Source organism: Cydia fagiglandana, chromosome 1 (genome assembly GCF_963556715.1).
Source record: "Cydia fagiglandana chromosome 1, ilCydFagi1.1, whole genome shotgun sequence".
NCBI classification, from domain to species: Eukaryota; Metazoa; Arthropoda; class Insecta; order Lepidoptera; family Tortricidae; genus Cydia; species Cydia fagiglandana.
The window spans coordinates 2,656,783-2,679,038 of NC_085932.1; the positions used below are offsets into that span (position 1 = coordinate 2,656,783).

The 22,256-nt window shown below is 37.5% G+C and overlaps 1 protein-coding gene across 1 annotated transcript; it reads left to right on the top strand.

Annotated features, from left to right (window-relative positions):
- Nucleotides 1-20,336: 20,336 nt before the first annotated feature.
- Nucleotides 20,337-21,675, top strand: LOC134670901 (uncharacterized). Its single transcript, XM_063528723.1, has 2 exons — nucleotides 20,337-21,279; nucleotides 21,602-21,675. Exons 1-2 carry the CDS (start codon nucleotides 20,337-20,339, stop codon nucleotides 21,673-21,675), a joined length of 1,017 nt encoding a protein of 338 aa, XP_063384793.1.
- Nucleotides 21,676-22,256: the final 581 nt, after the last annotated feature.

Below are 22,256 nucleotides of genomic sequence, written 5' to 3' on the forward strand. Positions count from 1 at the left end.
ATAGTACCTAGTACTGTATATAGAAAATCTTGTTCATTTTTCTATTTTCGTTAAATAACAGAACAGAATAATAAAATTTAGATTTTCGCAGTACCTACCTACATGTAGACCTCTGATTATTGATAATTAAAAAAAACTCAACTTGATAGTTAAATATCTTCTTCTTCTTCCTCGCGTTATCCCGGCATTTCGCCACGGCTCATGAGGGCCTGGGGTCCGCTTAACAACTAATCCCATGATTTGACGTAGGCACTAGTTTTTACGAAAGCGACTGCCATCTGACCTTCCAACCCAGAGGGTAAACTAGGCCTTATTGGGATTAGTCCGGTTTCCTCACGATGTTTTCCTTCACCGAAAAGCGACTGGTAAATATCAAATGATATTTCGTACATAAGTTCCGAAAAACTCATTGGTACGAGCCGGGGTTTGAACCCGCGACCTCCAGATTGCAAGTCGCACGCTCTCACCGCTAGGCCACCAGCGCTTCCGTTGATAGTTAAATATATATATATCTAAATAATCGTATATGATTCATAATTGTTACATATTTGCCGTGACTTATTTTTCAAAAGTGTTTTTCAATAAAAAGACACATCAAAGTTGTTTACCTTTTTTCTAATAAGTACTAAGAAAACCAACTATAGCGAGGTTTTCAGTGATATCAAAACAAGATCAAAAATAGAAAAGTTTCAATGAGCTATCCAAAAAATATCTACAACCGATTTTGCAACAAGCAACACAAATGCTATTTTTTGTGTAAATAGTAAAAAAAATCGGATTTTACCACGATTTTACAAAAAAAAGAAATTCAAAGTGGCGGCCATTTATGACAATATTTGACTACGAATTCATATATAAGGTATCTTTCGGATCCTCAGATGTCAATTTTTATCATGATCAGAGCAAATTATCCGTCAGTCGTACCGTTTTTGAACTACAAGTAAAAAACTGAAAAAGAGCAAAATTTTTTCCACAACTTCTGGAATGGATGGAGCAAACTCGGATTAAGTACACTAAGTCAGAACCAAATGAAGGTATTAAGACGATTTTCAGGTTGCTGAGAATTAATTCCTAGAAAAATCGAATTTGATTGGCCTAAATAAAAATTAAATATTTTTATTTATTTATTTATCTTTATTTGGGTTAAATATTGTGACCTAAATCCGATAATGAAGCTTATTTTAAAAACTAATATTAACTCTAAGTAGGAATACTAGATATAAAGTCTTGCGTTATGGTATGGTATGGTATATGGTATGGTATGGTAAAGACGGACCAAAAAATTTGAGGCGATGGAATTAAAGTTTCACTTTAAAATATTTTTCGTCGTAGGTTTTCTCAGATAAGACCGCCTAGTCATCAAACCATCAAATCGCCTAACATCGCTGCCCCCCCCCCCCCCCCCCCTAACGACTCACGCTTGACTAGTCCGTGTGTCGTATCTTTTCAATTTGGAAACACTCGCAACACGGGGAGCTGTTGATATTTCAGTGTGGATACCCATAGATAACTGCCGATGGACTCCGCTTTAGGAATGGGTATTTCATTTTGATATATTTTAGATAATAATATTTATTTATTATTTTTGTTGATCGCTGTCTGTTCACACTGCCTGCGAGTAGTACTTATATACCTATATATTCCTCAAAATAAAATACTCGCTTGCAAAAAAATCCCTTAAAATTTTGTTACTTGCACAAGCCCGCTTCAAGTCTCTTATCCTTTAATAGGTATGAAAGTTTGCCTGGTTTTAAAGGATCACAATGAGCTAAAATGACAATGAGTAGAATGATGATCATGAATGAATGATGAATGAATGATGAAAGGATTTCTAGGGCAGGCCACCATGAAGCAAGGTTTGTAAATCTACATAATTTCTACTAAATTCTACAACAAATAATTTAGTCTAGGTAGACAATTTGCGTTATTCAAAAACATCTGTGAATCTAACAAACCGTTGATAATCGTTTGTCCCTATTCCTAATTTTGACATTTCTGTTTATTAGAAAGAGATAATTTAACAGAGGTATGCAAGGGATTATTAAGTTTTATGAATAAGGGGGTTAGTGTTTAAATTCATAAAAGGAGTGGTACATACTGCCAGCAAGCAGGGAAGTGATCTGTGGGCAGCCCGCGGGGAATATAGGGTGACAAGGGACCCTCTGCTAGTGCGGCTAAACTATCTATTGCGTAAACGATCATTTGATGAAGAATATTACGAGGGTAGAGTTGCAGGTCATATATGGAAGTGATCTGTGTGCAGCCCGCGGGGAATATAGGGCGACAAGGGACCCTCTGCTAGTGCGGCTAAACTATCTATTACGTAGACGATCATTTGATAAAGAATATTACGAGGGTAGAGTTGCAGGTCATACATGCAGCAGGGCAGTGATCTGTGGGCAGCCCGCGGCGAATATAGGGCGACAAGGGACCCTCTGCCAGTGCGGCTAAACTATCTATTGCGTAGACGATCATTTGATAAAGAATATTACGAGGGTAGAGTTGCAGGTCATACATGCAGCAGGGCAGTGATCTGTGAGCAGCCCGCGGGGAATCTAGACACGCGGTAGCGTGTCAAGCCAAGTTCAAGCAAAGGAACTGGCTAGCCAGCGCCAAGTGTAATATTACACGAACCACTTGGTGCCACTTTTGACCCTTCTATAACTCAAAACATCTTTAACGTAAACACATAAAACTACGTGTGTTTAATTATATCTATAAGGACATCTAGAAGCCCAAATTTCATGAAGCTAGCTCAAACGGTTATAAAGATATGAAGGTCAAAAAGTCGTAAATTTTAAGACTGACTGACAGACTTATAGTACCTAAACCTAACCTACTTCAAGATGACCTAGAAGGATGAAATTTGGAATCCAGCTCAGTTATTGTGTGAAAGCGTAGGAAAAAATCTAAAAATAAAAAAAAGTCATAAAATAGGGGGGGTCCCCATACAAAAAAAAACATTTTTTATTGTGACTGACATATAAGTACCTAAACCTAACCTACTTCCAGATGACCTAGAAGGATGAAATTTGGAATCCAACTCAGTTATTGTGTGAAAGCGTAGGAAAAAATCTAAAAATAAAAAAAAAGTTATAAAATAGGGGGGGTCCCCATACAAAAAAAACATTTTTTATTGTGACTGACATATAAGTACCTAAACCTAACCTACTTCCAGATGACCTAGAAGGATGAAATTTGGAATCCAGCTCGGTTATTGTGTGTAAGCGTAGGAAAAAATCTAAAAACAAAAAAAAGTTAATATACAAGGGGGGTCCCCATACAAATTTATTTTTTATTGTGACTGATATATAGTACCTAAACCTAACCTACTTCCAGATGACCTAGAAGGATGAAATTTGGAATCCAGCTCGGTAATTGTGTGTAAGCGTAGGAAAAAATCTAAAAATAAAAAAAGTTAAAAAACTTTTTACGAAAAAAAGAAAACCGACTTCAAAAAGGATGAAATAAAATATTATCCATTTTAAGTCTATGCGTTACCAACTGATATGTTTGAAGTCGGTGCCAAGCCAACTTTGGAAGCATACCATGATTTTGGTGCGAATCGATAAGGATGTACGTTGGTTTGCCTTACACGACGACAATTAACGTACTTTCTGTAGGTACAGTTGACGTTAAAAATATGTTTACACTTTTCGTTTTATTACAAAGGAGTAAGGTGCAAAAGTGTAATCATATCTTTGACGTCGAATGTACCTAAGAACACACCTCAGAACACACGATCAAACCTTCTTAGCACAGTCCGTACCATGTTAGTCGGCACGCAAGCGTGAGATTGGGACTGAAGTTATTTCCCGTCCCTTATTCAGAGAACTACGTTTCATAATATAAAACAATTCAAGGAATTTACTTTCTTGCCAAATGTCACCTGAAGCGGTTCAGTTGTATCTAGACACGCGGCAGCGTGTCAAGACAAGTTCAAGCAAAGGAACTTGCTAGCCAGCGCCGAGTGTAATATTACACGAACCACTTGGTGCCACTTTTGACCCTTCTATAACTCAAAACATCTTTAACGTAAACACATAAAACTACGTGTGTTTAATTATATCTATAAGGACATCTAGAAGCCCAAATTTCATGAAGCTAGCTCAAACGGTTATAAAGATATGAAGGTCAAAAAGTCGTAAATTTTAAGACTGACTGACAGACTTATAGTACCTAAACCTAACCTACTTCAAGATGACCTAGAAGGATGAAATTTGGAATCCAGCTCAGTTATTGTGTGAAAGCGTAGGAAAAAATCTAAAAATAAAAAAAAGTCATAAAATAGGGGGGGTCCCCATACAAAAAAAACATTTTTTATTGTGACTGACATATAAGTACCTAAACCTAACCTACTTCCAGATGACCTAGAAGGATGAAATTTGGAATCCAACTCAGTTATTGTGTGAAAGCGTAGGAAAAAATCTAAAAATAAAAAAAAAGTTATAAAATAGGGGGGGTCCCCATACAAAAAAATATTTTTTTATTGTAGCATTGGAACCGTTACAAGCAGATATTTAAAACTACCCCAATATATGTATTATTATATTTGCTATATTAAAATAAAGTTTAGTCAAAAAATAAGTGGTGTCCCCATACAAAAAACTTGTAATACGCTCTAAACAACCGGCCAACGGTGTGTCGTCGGCGGCGCGCGGCACCACATAATTATACAAAGAACAGAAGTAAAAACCATACAGCGGAAACACAAGAAAAAACATTAAAATCTAACCTACTTTAAGATCTCATATTTTTTTGAATAACAGCAATTGTTATAGGTATCCAATAAAGCAAAGAAATAGAGTTTAATACTTGTTTATAATGTTATTTTGTTCCTATAAATACATATTTGGATTTTGCATAGAACTTGGCAGTGGCACTCATTTAGATCTCCATTCTTTTTGCGGCGAGCCCCACAGCCAAGCATAATTTTTGTATTGAACTTGGCTCTCCTTTTTTACATTTATGTTTTTGGTGGGATAGCCATGAAAAGGTGACAAAGAGGCAGACAGAATTACTTACACATTTATAATAGTTATTAATACAGTTCTAATGGGATTTATAGTCATAAGGCTGATTATATTTGACGGGTATTGTTACTACTTGGCTTGGCACCGACTTCAAACATATCAGTTGGTATCAGAAGTAAAAAACATGCAGCGGAAACACAAGAAAAAACATTAAATCTCAATACCTGCCTAGTTTTCTTTACAAAAAGTATTGATATCCCATCAAAAACATAAATGTAAAAAAGGAGAGCCAAGTTCAATACAAAAATTATGCTTGGCTGTGGGGTTCGCCGCAAAAAGAATGGAATCTAAATGAGTGCCAAGTTCTATGCAAAATCCAAATATGTATTTATAGGAACAAAATAACATTATAAACAAGTATTAAACTCTATTTCTTTGCTTTATTGGATACCTATAACAATTGCTGTTATTTAAAAAAAATGTGAGATCTTAAAGTAGGTTAGATTTGGCTTGGCCAGTTTTTATCAGAATTACAAAATATATATGTTGAATAACTTTATAAAATGACTGATGTAATGAAAACTGGCCAAGTCAAATCTAACCTGCTTTAAGATCTCGCATTTTTTTTTAAATAACAGCAATCGTTATAGGTATCCAATAAAGCAAAGAAATAGAGTTTAATACTTGTTTATAATGTTATTTTGTTCCTATAAATACATATTTGGATTTTGCATAGAACTTGGCACTCATTTAGATTCCATTCTTTTTGCGGCGAACCCCACAGCCAAGCATAATTTTTGTATTGAACTTGGCTCTCCTTTTTTACATTTATATAAGGTGACAAGGGATCTTCTGCTAGCGCGGCTAAACTATCTATTGCGTAGGCAGTAGACGATTATTTGATGGTACAAGGAAAAAGTTGCAGGTCATATATGAACAATAATTTCAAATATTAATAATAAATAATACATATTGTACGGCAATTTTAAAGAGATCGACCTAGTCCAACAGTAAACTCAATAAGGCTTGTTCTGTGGGTACTAGACGAAGATATATATAATATACATACATTAAACATTTTATGATAAACATAACACACAAATAAATGTTGCTAACCCGGGAGGGAATGTGCAAGGATGCTAACCCGGGACCCCCAGCTTCGTAGGCAGGGTCACTGCCGACTAGGCTAGGAGGCCGTCTAATGTGTAGAAATAAATATTATGGAACAATTTCACACGAATCATAGTGACAGTAAGCACAAGAGTTTAAAAAGGATATAGTATCACTTGCAGACGTCTCTGCTTGATAAAAATAAAAATTAGTTGAGAGAAAGGTGATCCAATGTTTGGTATATAGGTAGTGTGCAATGTAGAGCAAGTTTCAGGTGGATGTCAATCGTGGTTGAAGATGCAGTGCGAAATTATTTTCCTCGGAATTCTTCGTATTTGTACCTCAACCTCAGTACTTTTTGTACCGAGACTGACATTCGTATGTTTCCGTGAAAATAAAAAATAATTATGCGCTACATCTGTAACGTATGACATAAACTGAAATAGATGTCCATATGGGATGTGGCCTACGTGATATGGTTAAATTATGTTCTAATGTATGGGCAAGAAAAACAAATTATAGCCAGCATTCAATGAATGTAGTATGATACCTTTGGGTATGGTGCTTTACGCAAACTAGCGTCCCTCCTAGGGAATGCAATCCCGCATGAGGAACTCAATCCCGGTATTCCGCGGGATTGCCATTTTAAGTCCCGCGGGATCCCGGTATTTGCGGGATCCCGCAAGTTAGTATACAATTTTACGAATTAGTACTAAATATGAAGGTTGAAAACAAAAAGTAAACTAAAATTAGAAATAGTACATTTTGTATTAAAATAATACGGTATAATGACAGTAATCAAGAATTTAAGAACGTGTGTAAAGGCTTAATTAACGCGATTTCGTAAGTCCTGTACCACTCGTGGCACACACAATGTTTTTCATCACACCTGTGAGGAGAAACAATAAAAAATCTGCCTAATTTCGGACGTACCTACATAACAAAATTCCCTGGGTACAAATTTAAGATTTACGGACCGCGTCGCCTACGTAAAATAACACCTTTTACCTCGGAGTAAATATCTATGGAGTAGAGACGCGCACTAATTTCTATCTGAAAAATTCTGTCGTTTTTGGCGCGGGGGACGAGGTAACGCACACAAATAATGTTAACACTAATGCATTTTTAGCATACGTCGCTACACACGCACACGACAAAATTATCAAACACTAGCAAAAACTATATTCACACAAGTACAAGTACAAACACAGACAACCCTGTCCGTGAACGAGATGACGTCAGTTCTAAGTAAACCTAGGTAGTGCGAGGGACGCGTCGATAATATTGTCGATAAAATTGACAATGAATTTTAATTTCTGCTTTTATCAATTATAATAATAATACAATATCAAGTCTTTGTACCAGCATTTTACTAACTTTCAATTTTTGTATTGTTTAGATGTTATTTCTAATAGTTTGTCAATTTGTTTAGGGCCAATCTTGCAAGCTGATATAGAATGATTTTTTATTATCAGTTCATTAGTTAATATTTTACATGTTGGTTTACTTCTGAAAGCAATGTAATATACTATCGAGCATGCAGATCTGCATGATGACAGAGATGGAACGCGGCCATAGGATGTCATTTAAGGGATATTGAGTAGGGTATAATTAGTATATATATCGGCGGTAGATCGTAAAATCGGGCATATCGAGATATTCCTAGGCATATCATGAAACGCCGCCATTTAATAATCTGCCTTTTGCATTTTTTGCCACTGCTAGTGCTGCATTCTATGTGGCATTTGGAGCAGAATGCGTAGATACTAGGTAGGTACTAAAATCATACGCTACCCAAACACGTACTATAAGTAGGATGTCAAGCCAATTCAATGGTTATCATTTGCTAAAATTTAGGACATCCTACTTATTCGATATGCCTAAATGTTGAGGTTTGAACGGTATGGCTGGTGGTCACTAGTCAGATCATGACATGCCGGCGTTTCATGATCTGCTTAGGAATATCACACCTTGAAGTTAGCACGATATGGCTGGTGGTCACTAGGCAGATCATCATCTGCCTAGGAATATCACACCTTGAGGTTTGTACGATATGGCTGGTGTTCGCTAGTCATCATGACCATCTGTATATTATTCATTATGTTTAAATCGATTTTACCGATATTGGTTTTTATGGTGTCCCATCACTAATATTGGTACGGTGATACCAGAGTAATAAATTAAAAGTGCCCATTTATGGAAAGTGACAGCCGTAAATACCTTAAATTAATAATATATTTGACATGTTAAATAAAAATATATAGCTGGTCAAGCAAATCTTGTCAGTAAAAAAGGCGCGAAATTCTAATTTTCTATAGGACGATATCCCTTCCCGCCTACATTTTTCAAATTTGCCGCCTTTTTCTACTGACAAGATCTGCTTGACCAGCTATATGTAGAAACTAAAGGAAAAATTAATTTTCAAAAAATAGTCTATCGGTAATTTTACGTTATTTAGGGGTTGTGCACAAATCACGCGAGATGGTTTCGACTACTTTTTGATCCCCCGTCCCCCTTTTCTTTATTCTTATAGATCTATTAATTTGATTAAATAGATTAGGTTGATATGAAACTAAGGTGTTATATGAAAATAATGTGTTACATAAATTATATAACAAAAAGCATAGCAAATAGGGTATATTACTGCAATGTTCTGCCGCCAGAGTGTAGCACTAAGCTAGCTAGTAAATTTTCTCTTTTCACTTTATCGCTCAAATATGCAATAGTGATAGAGAGGTTAGATAACGAAATTTAAATTTCCTTGTTCCGCGGCGGACCACCAGATTGTGATGGATTGTGGTAGTCGCGCCCCCTACGCAGAGTTTCGCATAATATTTCCTATTAGAAATTCTACTCGTACCTAATTAATATTTAGAAAGTCTTCTTTAGAATTACCCTAAATTAGATCTAATATCATATCACTGGTATCACTGTCAGATTGACAATGTTTTTTAGTTATTTGCAAAATTAATGCACTATTTGATAATATTTAGATGTAATAGTACTTAAATATGATAAGAAACGTGTTCTTTTTGTAGACTAGACGTTTCCGATCTCATTTTGCATGAGAAAACGCTGCAATTCGGCATTTTCTTGTCGTGATTTGTGCACAACCCCTAAATAACGTAAAATTACCGATAGACTATTTTTTGAAAATTAATTTTTCCTTTAGTTTCTACATATAGCTGGTCAAGCAGATCTTGTCAGTAGAAAAAGGCGGCAAATTTGAAAAATGTAGGCGGGAAGGGATATCGTCCTATAGAAAATTAGAATTTCGCGCCTTTTTTACTGACAAGATTTGCTTGACCAGCTATATATTTTTATTTAACATGTCAAATATATTATTAATTTAAGGTATTTACGGCTGTCACTTTCCATAAATGGGCACTTTTAATTTATTACTCTGGTATCACCGTACCAATATTAGTGATGGGACACCATAAAAACCAATATCGGTAAAATCGATTTAAACATAATGAATAATATACAGATGGTCATGATGACTAGCGAACACCAGCCATATCGTACAAACCTCAAGGTGTGATATTCCTAGGCAGATGATGATCTGCCTAGTGACCACCAGCCATATCGTGCTAACTTCAAGGTGTGATATTCCTAAGCAGATCATGAAACGCCGGCATGTCATGATCTGACTAGTGACCACCAGCCATACCGTTCAAACCTCAACATTTAGGCATATCGGATAAGTAGGATGTCCTAAATTTTAGCAAATGATAACCATTGAATTGGCTTGACATCCTACTTATAGTACGTGTTTGGGTAGCGTATGATTTTAGTACCTACCTAGTATCTACGCATTCTGCTCCAAATGCCACATAGAATGCAGCACTAGCAGTGGCAAAAAATGCAAAAGGCAGATTATTAAATGGCGGCGTTTCATGATATGCCTAGGAATATCTCGATATGCCCGATTTTACGATCTACCGCCGATATATATACTAATTATACCCTACTCAATATCCCTTAAATGACATCCTATGGCCGCGTTCCATCTCTGTCATCATGCAGATCTGCATGCTCGATAGTATATTACATTGCTTTCAGAAGTAAACCAACATGTAAAATATTAACTAATGAACTGATAATAAAAAATCATTCTATATCAGCTTGCAAGATTGGCCCTAAACAAATTGACAAACTATTAGAAATAACATCTAAACAATACAAAAATTGAAAGTTAGTAAAATGCTGGTACAAAGACTTGATATTGTATTATTATTATAATTGATAAAAGCAGAAATTAAAATTCATTGTCAATTTTATCGACAATATTATCGACGCGTCCCTCGCACTACCTAGGTTTACTTAGAACTGACGTCATCTCGTTCACGGACAGGGTTGTCTGTGTTTGTACTTGTACTTGTGTGAATATAGTTTTTGCTAGTGTTTGATAATTTTGTCGTGTGCGTGTGTAGCGACGTATGCTAAAAATGCATTAGTGTTAACATTATTTGTGTGCGTTACCTCGTCCCCCGCGCCAAAAACGACAGAATTTTTCAGATAGAAATTAGTGCGCGTCTCTACTCCATAGATATTTACTCCGAGGTAAAAGGTGTTATTTTACGTAGGCGACGCGGTCCGTAAATCTTAAATTTGTACCCAGGGAATTTTGTTATGTAGGTACGTCCGAAATTAGGCAGATTTTTTATTGTTTCTCCTCACAGGTGTGATGAAAAACATTGTGTGTGCCACGAGTGGTACAGGACTTACGAAATCGCGTTAATTAAGCCTTTACACACGTTCTTAAATTCTTGATTACTGTCATTATACCGTATTATTTTAATACAAAATGTACTATTTCTAATTTTAGTTTACTTTTTGTTTTCAACCTTCATATTTAGTACTAATTCGTAAAATTGTATACTAACTTGCGGGATCCCGCAAATACCGGGATCCCGCGGGACTTAAAATGGCAATCCCGCGGAATACCGGGATTGAGTTCCTCATGCGGGATTGCATTCCCTAGCTCCTATCATTCCGCTTAGACTGACGTTTGCTGAATGGCGTATGACGTGTGGCAACTAGTTTTATATAACCTCCTTGACCGGCGGCCGCGATCTTTTTGCAGAGGGGAACGCCTGTTAATGGCCGCTCCATAGATATTTACTCCGAGCCTTTTACGAGCAAGTGTGATGAAATAAATAGACAAATTCGGGTAAAATGCTCTTCCGTGTCATTACCCCTTTCCTCCATTACATGCATTTAGGCTCCGTGAAGAATTTTCGCCAGTAGGCACGTGCCCGAGCCTGTGTTCCTTGTAGTAACACGTAAGAACCACGTCGCTCTTCGATCCCGCAAATCCCGCGGGATCCCGCTTAATTTACGAGCGGGATTAATCCCGCAAATTGCATGCGGGATCCCGGTATTTCGGGATCCTGGTATCCCGGTATTGCATTCCCTAGTCCCTCCCCTTCCCCCTGACGCAACCACTCCTTTTAGCATGAAATATGTCCCGGATTACGGTTTTTTTTTATTTTTGGGAAAAGTATTAGAGTTAGGAAAAAAGTGTCAAGGTAAGAAATAATCCTTGATAAATTTTAAACTAAAAAGGTTATATACAACTTTTTGGTAAGACTCACCATATTCATGTATTAACTTGTTGAAGTTCAATATAAGTTAGTACGTGATAGTACTGAAATAAAACTAATATGGAGAATAAGCTTGCAAGCTTATTCTCCGTAAAGATTTCTTTCAGTACTGTCACGTACTATGTTATACTGAACTTCAACAGGTTTTTCAACGGTTAAATTTTGTCGATGTTCATCTAGCTAAAACATCAATATGGTGCGTCGTATCAAAAAAATGAATACAGTGAAACCTGGTTAAGTGGGACCCGGATAAGTGAGAAACCTCTATAGCTGGGACTCATGGTGCGGTCCCGACACTTTAGCACTGAATTACCTCTGTTAGTGAGAAAAAACGAACCTCTATAACTGGGATTAGTTGTTGTGATTTTATAGTCACATTTACCTCTATAATTGAGACAGAGAGTGTATTTTACCTCTTTTACTGAGACTATATTTATAAGATTACATTTTCCTAATTGTTTTTTTTAGAATTTTATACGAATTACCTCTGTATCTGAGATAATGTCAATCTATGACCTCTCTAACTTGGACTTTATTGATCTATTTCCGTATTCTTCCTAACTCTTAGTCTATCCACAAATCTCGCATTTGCTTAATTGTATCTAAACGACTTCAAGTTTCATTTAGTTACTTTATGTAGTTAAAACTATCGAAACGAAAGCTAAAATCTTGATAAGTAACAAGAATAAACAAATTTTCATTTACTTAATTTCTAAAACTCATTGCGTCTTCCGTCCGTATCAAATTTAATTGAAAAAATCTATCCTTTGGAAAATCATTCAAAATAAATTCAAAGAAATACTTAAATAGACTTAAAAATATTTAGGGACAAGGATTATTTTACTTAAACATTTAAAGATAATTACAAAATACCTTGTTAACCACCTCTATAACTGAGATATATCCTCTATTCTCACCTCTATTAATGGGACCCTCTGTAAATGAGACAGAAATTTATTTGTACCTGGCTAACTCGGAGCCTGGGTAAGTGGAAAACCTCTTTAAGTGAGACAAATTTGCTCGTCCCTTGAGATCCCACTTATCCAGGTTTCACTGTATAACCTTTTTAGTTTAGAATTTAATAGGGAACATTTCTTTCATTGACACTTTTTTCCTATATTGTATACTTTCCCCAAAAAACAAAAAAAACTCTCAACCGGGACATATTTATGCTAAAAGGGGGGGTTGCGTCAGGAGGAGGGGACGGGACGCTAGTGTGCGTAAAGCACCATACCCAAAGGTATCATACTACTACATTCATAGAATGCTGGCTATAATTAGTTTTTCAAAAAACACAATTTGACCGAATCATACGGAATTTCTGTATAGCGAGAGAGATGGTGCTGCCACCTTTAAACTAGAGGACAAATAAAATTATATTATTTTTTTTTTTTTAATATTTTAGTAAAGTATATTAGTAACTGGTCACACTACTATAATGAGGTGGTTATGACGACTAAATAGAGAAATGATGGCGTGATATCGCATGGCGAATGTTCTCTAAATTTTGAACTCGGTTAATTAAGTACGTAGGTACATATAAAATACAGCACCTATTTAAAATATTTCAATAACCAAGCCCCCCTGGTATAATCCCGTAAATCGCGAAGTTTTATATACTTTCCTTTCCCGAATTTATAGAGATGAGGGTCTTTTCATTTGCATCGAAAGTGGCTGATCTGGTATCCCTTTACGGGCGATCACAAAAAATGTGCTCGCATTTACATTGATGTGTTGGAATATAATGTATTCATAAATTTCACTGCCCTATCCTAAGAAGAGAATGTGCAAATTAGCCGACGGGGCTGAAGTGCAAAAGTATGTACAGCTATTACGCTGACTCAAGAAAAGTCTGCAACAATTTTCATAGCACACGCAGTGTAGTGCAAGTGTTATTTTAAACGTCAAACTTATATGAAATTGTGACGTATAAATAACACTAGCACTGCGTGTGCTATCAAAATCGTTGCAGACTTTTCTTGGTTTAACTCTCTAGCGGAGTGGTTGTAAGTGCGTTGCTGGCCTTTAAGATGGAAATACGTTCTTTAAGGTTTGAAGGTCGTATTGGTCTGGAAATAATTATGAACGATACATTATATTATACCTTATTATGATTTAATTTCATGCTACTATACCTATAGTTTATTCTTCTTCGTCGTCCTCTTCTTCTTGTAGCTGTAAATGTTGTAAAACGGGGTGAGTGAGTAGGTTTCGCGGGGAGAGGTGAGTTATGAATGGGGAGAGAAGGTTTGAGAGGGGGGTAAGAAGGGATTTTAAGGCTACTGCTACAAAAATAATGTATTCCAATTTAAAATGGAGCTATAGTAATACGCATAATAAAAAAAAAATCGATCCAAGGGGTCAATTTTTGAAGAGGGAGTTTTTTCGACATTTGTATGGCAATTTTTTATTTTTGAAAAGTCCAATTTATAATCATCGTTTAGGAAAGGGTTCTTAACAACAAAAAATATACTGTAAGAGGCACCTCTGTACTTTTTATAGTTAGACGTTTAAAGATCGACATTTGTATGGCACTATTTAGCCATTTGTAAGGCGTTTTTGACGTGTATGTCGCCATACAAATGTCGCGACATGTCGCCGATAATATTTTTTTGCGATATTTCCTACACAATACAACTGTGGAGTGTAGACTGTAACTTTTAGTGAAGGGGTTCGTTGGGTGAAGCGTAGAAACTCGCCGCTAGAACGCGCTGGCCGCTGTGCTGTCTCGAAGTCCGCTATACCTCCATTTACCGGTATATGTGTTGTGTGAAATAAAAACACATATGTCTGATTTTAATTACTGGAGAGTGTTCAGGCAAGTGATAGAGTTAAGCTCTCTGAGTTCTCTGAATAAGCTACAAATGGCTCGGGTTTATATAGGAATGGCCGGGCGATATGTATCTCTGAACTATTGGATATTATATGCAGAGTAAGTTTTATTTATTTCTGCCAATCTCGTTCATTATAAGCACGTATGAAAGGAGCACGAATCCTAGACTTATAAATAGATACAATATTAAGCACGTATGAAAGGAGCATGAATCCTAGACTTATAACTAGATATAAAACATTCCACGCAATTCATTTAACATAATATACGAGCACAAAGTAAAACATGATATACAAAAGTAAAAATAGCAACCTAAACGTAAAGACTAATTTAACACATGCATGAACCCTAATAGCTATTTACGACAACAACCGATTCACTTATTTATTTTTCTATATATTTTAACACTATATTTGCAACTATTATTATAAAATAAACATTTTTACTTCAACTATGTACCAACGTATTAAGCTTCCATACAAATGTCATTGTAGTCGTACCAAAATATATCGACAGAGATTCTTACCTGTTTTAAAATAAATTAAACGGTTTCCGCGTCCATATGCGATGTAAAACGATGCCCAACTAACCGCACTATTGCGTCGTAAATTTAATCTAACCATTATACAATAGACAAAGAAGATTATAGGGGGTATATTTAAGTCATAACAAAACAGGTGCCGTGCGGGACAGCGATAAAAAGGCTTCTTTTGTTTTATTAAATAACACATTAATTCATCAATATGATTAAATCAATTCTCTAGAAAATGCTCTTTAAAAAAGTACAAAGTTGTTTATAATACGTTGCCTACATCCAAAGTTATGATTTTTTTTATCGCGCTATGCCACCACTGGGACACGCGAAAAACAGCAAACGCCGTTTTTGGAACTTCAAATGCAATTTTGTCAGAAACAAATAATATTCTAGGTACAGTTGTGCCTGATTTTTAAAGCTTATAATACATTGAATGAAAATATATACATACCCAGTCTTTTAGTCTTATGGACTTCGAGTTTTAGCCGTGGGACAGCAAAAAATGCCTATTTGAAAATTGACCCCAATAATCTTCCAAAATGACCTTTGTATGAAAACCCCTCTCACCCCAAATACGAGGCACTACGGCGTGAGGTGGGTTTTCCTCTTTATCGTCAAAGTTATGAAATGGAACTACCCAACATAAAATAAAAACTAAAATACAAACGTCCGGAACACTTATTATATACACCATTCAGTTTTCATATGTAACAATAAAATGTTATCGAGGTTTGAATTTCAGTTTTGACCCTACTCACCCCATTTTACGGCATTGGAAGAATTAGCTATTCTCTCTAAGTCGCTTAAGTTTGGAGGTTATCCATAGCTCCATTTTTTTTTTTTTTTTTTCATTATGCATGGGTTTACTCATGGCCACAGACTATATAGACTATTTCGACTGACGCAGAGGGCAACCTAGTGTTGCCCTGGTTTTATGTTCCTGTTCTAAGAAAAAGAAGATAATAAGTAGCTCCCGGTTTTCTACGGAGTGAAATATAATGAAAAGGTTAAAAGAAGAAGAAGAAGTGTGTCTCACTCACACACCGGAGCGGTCGAATCCGTATCAGTTTAAAGTATTTCGAAACAGCATCATGCAGAATTAATGTCCCGACTGTCCCGAGTAATAGGTTTGTTTTGAAATAATTCTGAAAGTTCCTAAATGGTTTTATAATAAACTCTATTCAGACATTTCAGACCAAACTAATTTAGCTGATTTAGCAGGTGCATTCTACGGTTTAGTTGTATTGTTGTTTGATGTTTCACATTTCTGCAGAATTAACTAATGCATATTAAATTATTTAAATATGAAGTACAATAAAAATGAGGCAACGGGTGACCCCCGCGCGGCAGCTTTCTCGCGCAGCGAATTGCCATCGCAATCCAGCGCGGGAACGCTGCCTGCGTGTTGGGCACCCTCCCGAAGGCACCAAATTTTGATAGGTATTTTTAATTTTTAGTTTTAGTTATTTTAATTGTAGTTAGTTTTAGTTTTATATTCCTGTTTATGTCTCTTAGTAATTTATGTAATTTAATATTTTGTCAGTGCAATTTGTACCCTTAATAAAATAAAAATGTTAAAATATTAAAACAATGACAGGCTGATTTCTTCTTCATCATCCGTGCGTTATCCCGGCATTTTGCCACGGCTACCGGGAGCCTGGGGTCCGCTTGACAACTAATCCCATGATTTGGCGTGGGCACTAATATCGCAAAGAGATTCTTGCGTGGATCACTTCATCGAACTTAAGATCTTGCCTGTGCCGTCCCTTTATATTCTTGTCCTGCTCTCTGATCTGATAAAACATTTACATCAGGTTGAAAACCAGAGCGAAAGAGAGAGCAGGCTTTTGTCTAGAAGGAAAGATATTCCTAATAAAATTATAGCCAAGTTCAATATACAGAAGCATGCTGCTTGTGTCCAGGCTATTCAATGATTTAATAAATTACCAATCGAGTTGAAATCTATAATAGATCATCGTATTTTCAATGCAAGGCTTAAAGCGTTTCTTTTAAGGAAGTCCTATTATTCTGTCCAGGACTTTATTAATGATAATAATCTTTATTGACTAAACCTACAATACTTAACATTTCAATAATTATTCTGACATACCACATTTGTAAATATTATATAATAATATTAAGTCTTGTAAATAATTGCTATAGTTGCATGATATAATTTAAGTTCTATTTTTAATTTTAATTATAATTTATATTCTTATACAATGTAAATTGTGACTGAATAAATGAAATGAAATGAAATAATACACAATAACAATAATGACAGGCTCATTTAATGACAATTATCTAAGTATTTATTATGTAATTAATAAACATTTACATATCAACAATAGGTATTATATCATAACAGCAAAAACTGTATTAAATTATGAAGAATATAAAAGTGAAGTTTCAATATACAGCCGCACTTCCACAATTGAGCACACATTGACATTGACCCACCATAACAGGCCTAAGAGCCGATGCGACCATAAAGAAGTAAAATTTATAAAAGTGCCTTTAGAATGCAATAAATAGAGAAGCATGGCGGGAAACAACAAAAAAGGCCGTACAACGACCTCAATGACCACGACTGCTCTGACAAGAGTATCCGACTAAGAAGAAGAAGCCTTTATAATTATTAAATAAAGCATCAATACAAAAATAAAATTACTTTACGCCTTAGGGCACTGTAGCAGCTGTTTTTTTCCATGGACTATCCAACATGATATCGGTTCGGACAATGTGAAAACGCTGTAAAGGATGACTCACGCTAGACCGGGCCGTGCCCGGGCCGGTGCGTCCGACGCGTCATTTTCTATGACGGCTGATCGGTGATCACGTGGTGCTTTCCATAAAAAATGAAGCGCCGGAAGCTCGGCACGGCCCCGGTCCGGTCTAGCGTGAGTCATCCCTAATGCGTGGTGCAATAAATATAAACTGGAATGCATCGTAAATTTGAATATAGGTACATTGTAGAAAATGGAGGATTTAAATCGAGCAGTGCTCCACTGTCAACTACCGTTTACTGTTATCAGAGGCTAGTGAATATAAAAGACATACCTACAAAGATTACAAAGCCGCAATTTACATGAAAGACTATTGTTTTTATATATTGATCTTTGGTGCATGTATACATATTATTGAATACAAAGAAAATGTTTGGATAGAGCTCCATTCAGTACAAATGAAAGAAAGAAAAAGCGCGAGAAAAATGCTATAGGTACCTAAGTACTACAGCATTTTTCTCGCGCTTTTTCTGACAGGACCCTACTATCGTCTACATGGCCTGTGTATAGTAGTGGGGCATTCCAGAATTATGTAGTTGATGGTCTGATTTGCGTACCCAGGGTGGGCAGATACAGACAGTAGATAAAGCTCCAGCCCCATTTGTACCAGTGGTGGTCGTAGTTGCCAACTCCTGTTCTTAGGCAGTTAAGAGCACACCCGGCGGGGTTCCTTAAAGCCTGCCGGCTGTACACGCAAGGGTAGAGCAAAGAGGGGGTTCGCTTTGTTTCTGAAGGCTTCCCATTCTGCGGCCCGTGCCTCCCCCAGGGTACACCGGTCAAGGAATTTCCCATCATTAATGCAGAGGGGTTTCGGGATTTCAGGCGTTTTCTTGTGGTCTTCCGAAGTATTGGTGGATTGGTAGGTCAGGACTACAGTGCGCTTTCGCCAGTTCGCTTTTAAGGCATTTTTTGCGTTGCAGTTGCAGGGGCTATGCTGCTAAGGGCGGGATACCTTAAATTGGTCCAAATAGCGTGGCGCCACCTACAAAGAATGAGGCACACGCACCGCAGTATTCTGTAGAGCTTGTCTGTCTTATATATTAACTAGCCTCATCTATCCAGTTCACAAAACGTTTGCCCTTATCTCCTATAACTTGACCCCTATCTTGGCAATAAGCAAACGTAGCTAGAGTTCAGAGCAAGACTTATTTTGGTTTAGCGAAGCGATCGTCGGTAAACTCCATAACTGTTGCGGTGCAAACTTTTTTGGCGCGGGCTCGGTTTCCATCGTTTAACTATTTGCAGGTCGTAACGAAAGTTTGAGCCACTAGATTCAATTATTCAGCAACAATGTAGATTCGATTCCAAAACTATTAGTTGTCGCTGAATATTCGTGGGAGTCAAATTCTTTATTGGCTTTCGTTTGATCCATAGAATTTAAACGCGACACAGTGTACCTACCTGTGTTATAGTTCTTCTACACAATGGGCCAACCCCGGCCACTCCAAGGGACGCATTTATGTTCTATATTCGTTGAGGTCATAATCATACTCTGCAAGCAGGTACCTAAGTCATAAGTCCTTAAGAAGGGTTATAAAGCCAGAAAATTTGAAGGAAAATCGCGACGGAAGATATGGCCGTCGCGCGGCTTTTACCTTTTATGTTAAGACTAATTAAAATATACTTCCGTTTAAAATTTTGGTCGTCAAATCCCTCAGCTGTTTCACTTGCTATTTATAAAATCATTTTTATAAATAGCAATACCGCCTTTTTAAGTTTTGGCTACAGTTTGCCTTACAAATATAGTCTAGTCGAGAGTTGAACCAAGACAAGTCTGCAACGATTTTGATAGCACACGCAGTGCAAGTGTTATTTTAAACGACAAACTTCTATGAAATTATCACGTACGTGACACTGGGACTGCCTGTGCTAGTATACATTTAGTATTCATTTATTTCTTGCTTCCATGGTACATTTTTGGGTGGTATTTACATTTCTTATGGTATCACATGGACCCTGAATAGGGTGTAGCAAACATAAGTACATAATTCAATTAAGTTACAGGTACTTAATACGTCTCTAACATAACTCTACTGGCTTTTATTTTACTAACTTATAACTAACTTATTATTATACATGGTGTGTCTGACCATGGGGCTTTAAATTCAGGGCTTGATTTTACTCGCTAATCTGAGCTACTTTTACTATGGGACCAACCTTAAAATCGGGGATTTTTTTTGGCTTTTCCATAGAAAACGTCGACATCTGACCAGCCAAAATGTTAGAAAAAGTAAAAAAAAATTTCGGACATATTATTTTTGCTTGACATATTTTTTTACACATATTTACATGAGGAGCAACGTCTCTCGTAGCACTAAAATGTAAAATAATATAAGATAAGCAAAGCGGGATCGACATTTGCATTTGCACGCACTATCGCACTATCGCAGTCGTGTCCAATGCGCGCAGCGACATAGACGCATTGATGATTAATTAATTTAATTAATTGCGAAATTAGCGCGGCTCGGCCGCAGCTAGCGAAGTGACGCGATGAGTGCCTCCGGACAGAGTGCACCCATTGTGAACGAGCTCCTCGCCTTTCTACAACAGAAGCTGCTGCTGGAAGGAGTGATGGACACGGTGTCTGCTGTCCAGATCTGTTCGTCGAGCTTTTCCGTCGAAGATATCTGTGCAGCAAAGAAGGTGCTGCACGAGTCCCTCGGGATCGCCGGCACGTATGTACCTCACCGGAGAGGAGATGAAACCGGGAAGAAGACCCTAGAGGACATCATCAGAGTTCTAAGGGAGAATGAAGACCGGATTCCGGAGTTTGCGACGACGGGTGCCTCCAGCCTGCCGTCCTATATTCCGGATCATGTCGACATTAGCTGCTTGTTGAAGGAAATCGTGGCCCTTAAAACAAGTTTAGCGGATGTCATTTCGAAGTTTGATGCGGCCCAAGACACTATAACCGAGTTACGCAACGAAGTCCTCAGTTTGCGAAACAGTGCCCTTACGCGGTCAGCGGCGTCAAATTTCAAGTGCGATGACCGGCAAGCCACAAGTGCCGAATCGGTCAGTTTGCGAGTTGCTGACACTGTAACATGTGTCGCATCAGCCGTGTCGCCGCCCGCGAGCCTCCCGCGCGCGCGCCCTCCCCCCGCCTCCTCCAAATCACGTCATCGTGTTTACGCGGATGTCGTCGCCGGTCCGAAAGTCGCATCGAACCGGGTTAGTGTACCTGTAAAGGGTATTGAAGAGCGAGCGGCTCCCAAGGAGAAGCTCCCTGTTGCCGGTGTGGATGAGGAGGATTTCACACTGGTATCAAGAAAAAAGAAGGCGCGCACGGCGCCTCGTAAGACTCAGTGTGGTACCGCCGAACCGGCTAACTCTGGTTTGCGGGTTGCTACACCGAGTAAGGCGCTATATGTGTCGCGCCTGCACTACACCGCCACGGCTGCTGAAGTGGTGGAGTACGTACACCAGAAGACCGGTTACTCGCTGAGGGTGTTCCAGCTTCAATCGCGCCACTACGTGCACTTCAACTCTTTTGTGGTGCGCGTGCCGCGACCGCTGCAGGAGACCATCGAGTGCGCCGACTTCTGGCCGAAAGGTGTCTTGTTTCGGAGGTTCCGGGGCAAACTGCCGAATCCGACACAAGAACAGCCGGTTCAACGGAGCCACGCCGTTTTGTCGCATAAATAGTGTTTAGTTTTTAAGTTTATAATATATATATGTATGTTAGTCTGTAAGGTATTTGTAATATGGGCCTTGTTGCCTGATTTAAATTTTAAATAAAAATAAATTTGTCGCAGCTGGAATCGGGGAGCGTGTCGTCGGCAACCCCTCGGGGATTGCTGCACGCTTTCAGACCAGATCTTGGAGCTAGGCTAGGTAAATATACGAGCATAATATATCTAGATTGTGAACAATACTACGGGGACCAATCCCGCAACCCCAAAAAGGGTCATTTCCAGACATAGAAGTTTTTGTGGCAAAAACGGGTGTTTGAGAAAATGAAACATCGATAAATCTGTTATCGATAAGTCTTAAGTAGATTAATATTTCAAATATGTAACTTCTACTTGCTGTAGGTAAGTTACCGAGACAATAATGCAAATCAATTACAAAGCGGTACGTACATAATTTCTTTATTACATAATATGTTAGGGCATTTCTCAGGAGGGCCGTTTTTACGTGTCCGGGGCAGTAATTGATTGAATCTACTGTTCAATAAATCTGAATTAATTTAGGCATGATCTTCAGCTTATATTCTATCTGGGACACTATCAAATTATTTATTTATTATTTATATAATACAAGAAAGAGAAATTCAAATGCCAAAAATGATGTTCGGTGGGCGTGTCCCTAACCCAGATTTTATGAAACAAAAAATTATTACTCAAGATGGGGCATTAGATCGGAGTTATTATGGGTATTCACGCATAGGGTATTAGTTAGCTTATCATA

Bases quoted from the DNA above. Each gene is read 5' to 3' on its own strand.
- LOC134670901 (XM_063528723.1), top strand. From the start codon at position 20,337: ATGAGTGCCTCCGGACAGAGTGCACCCATTGTGAACGAGCTCCTCGCC. The intron at 21,280-21,601 runs GTTACTCGCTGA...AATTTGTCGCAG, and splicing joins GTACGTACACCAGAAGACCG to CTGGAATCGGGGAGCGTGTC.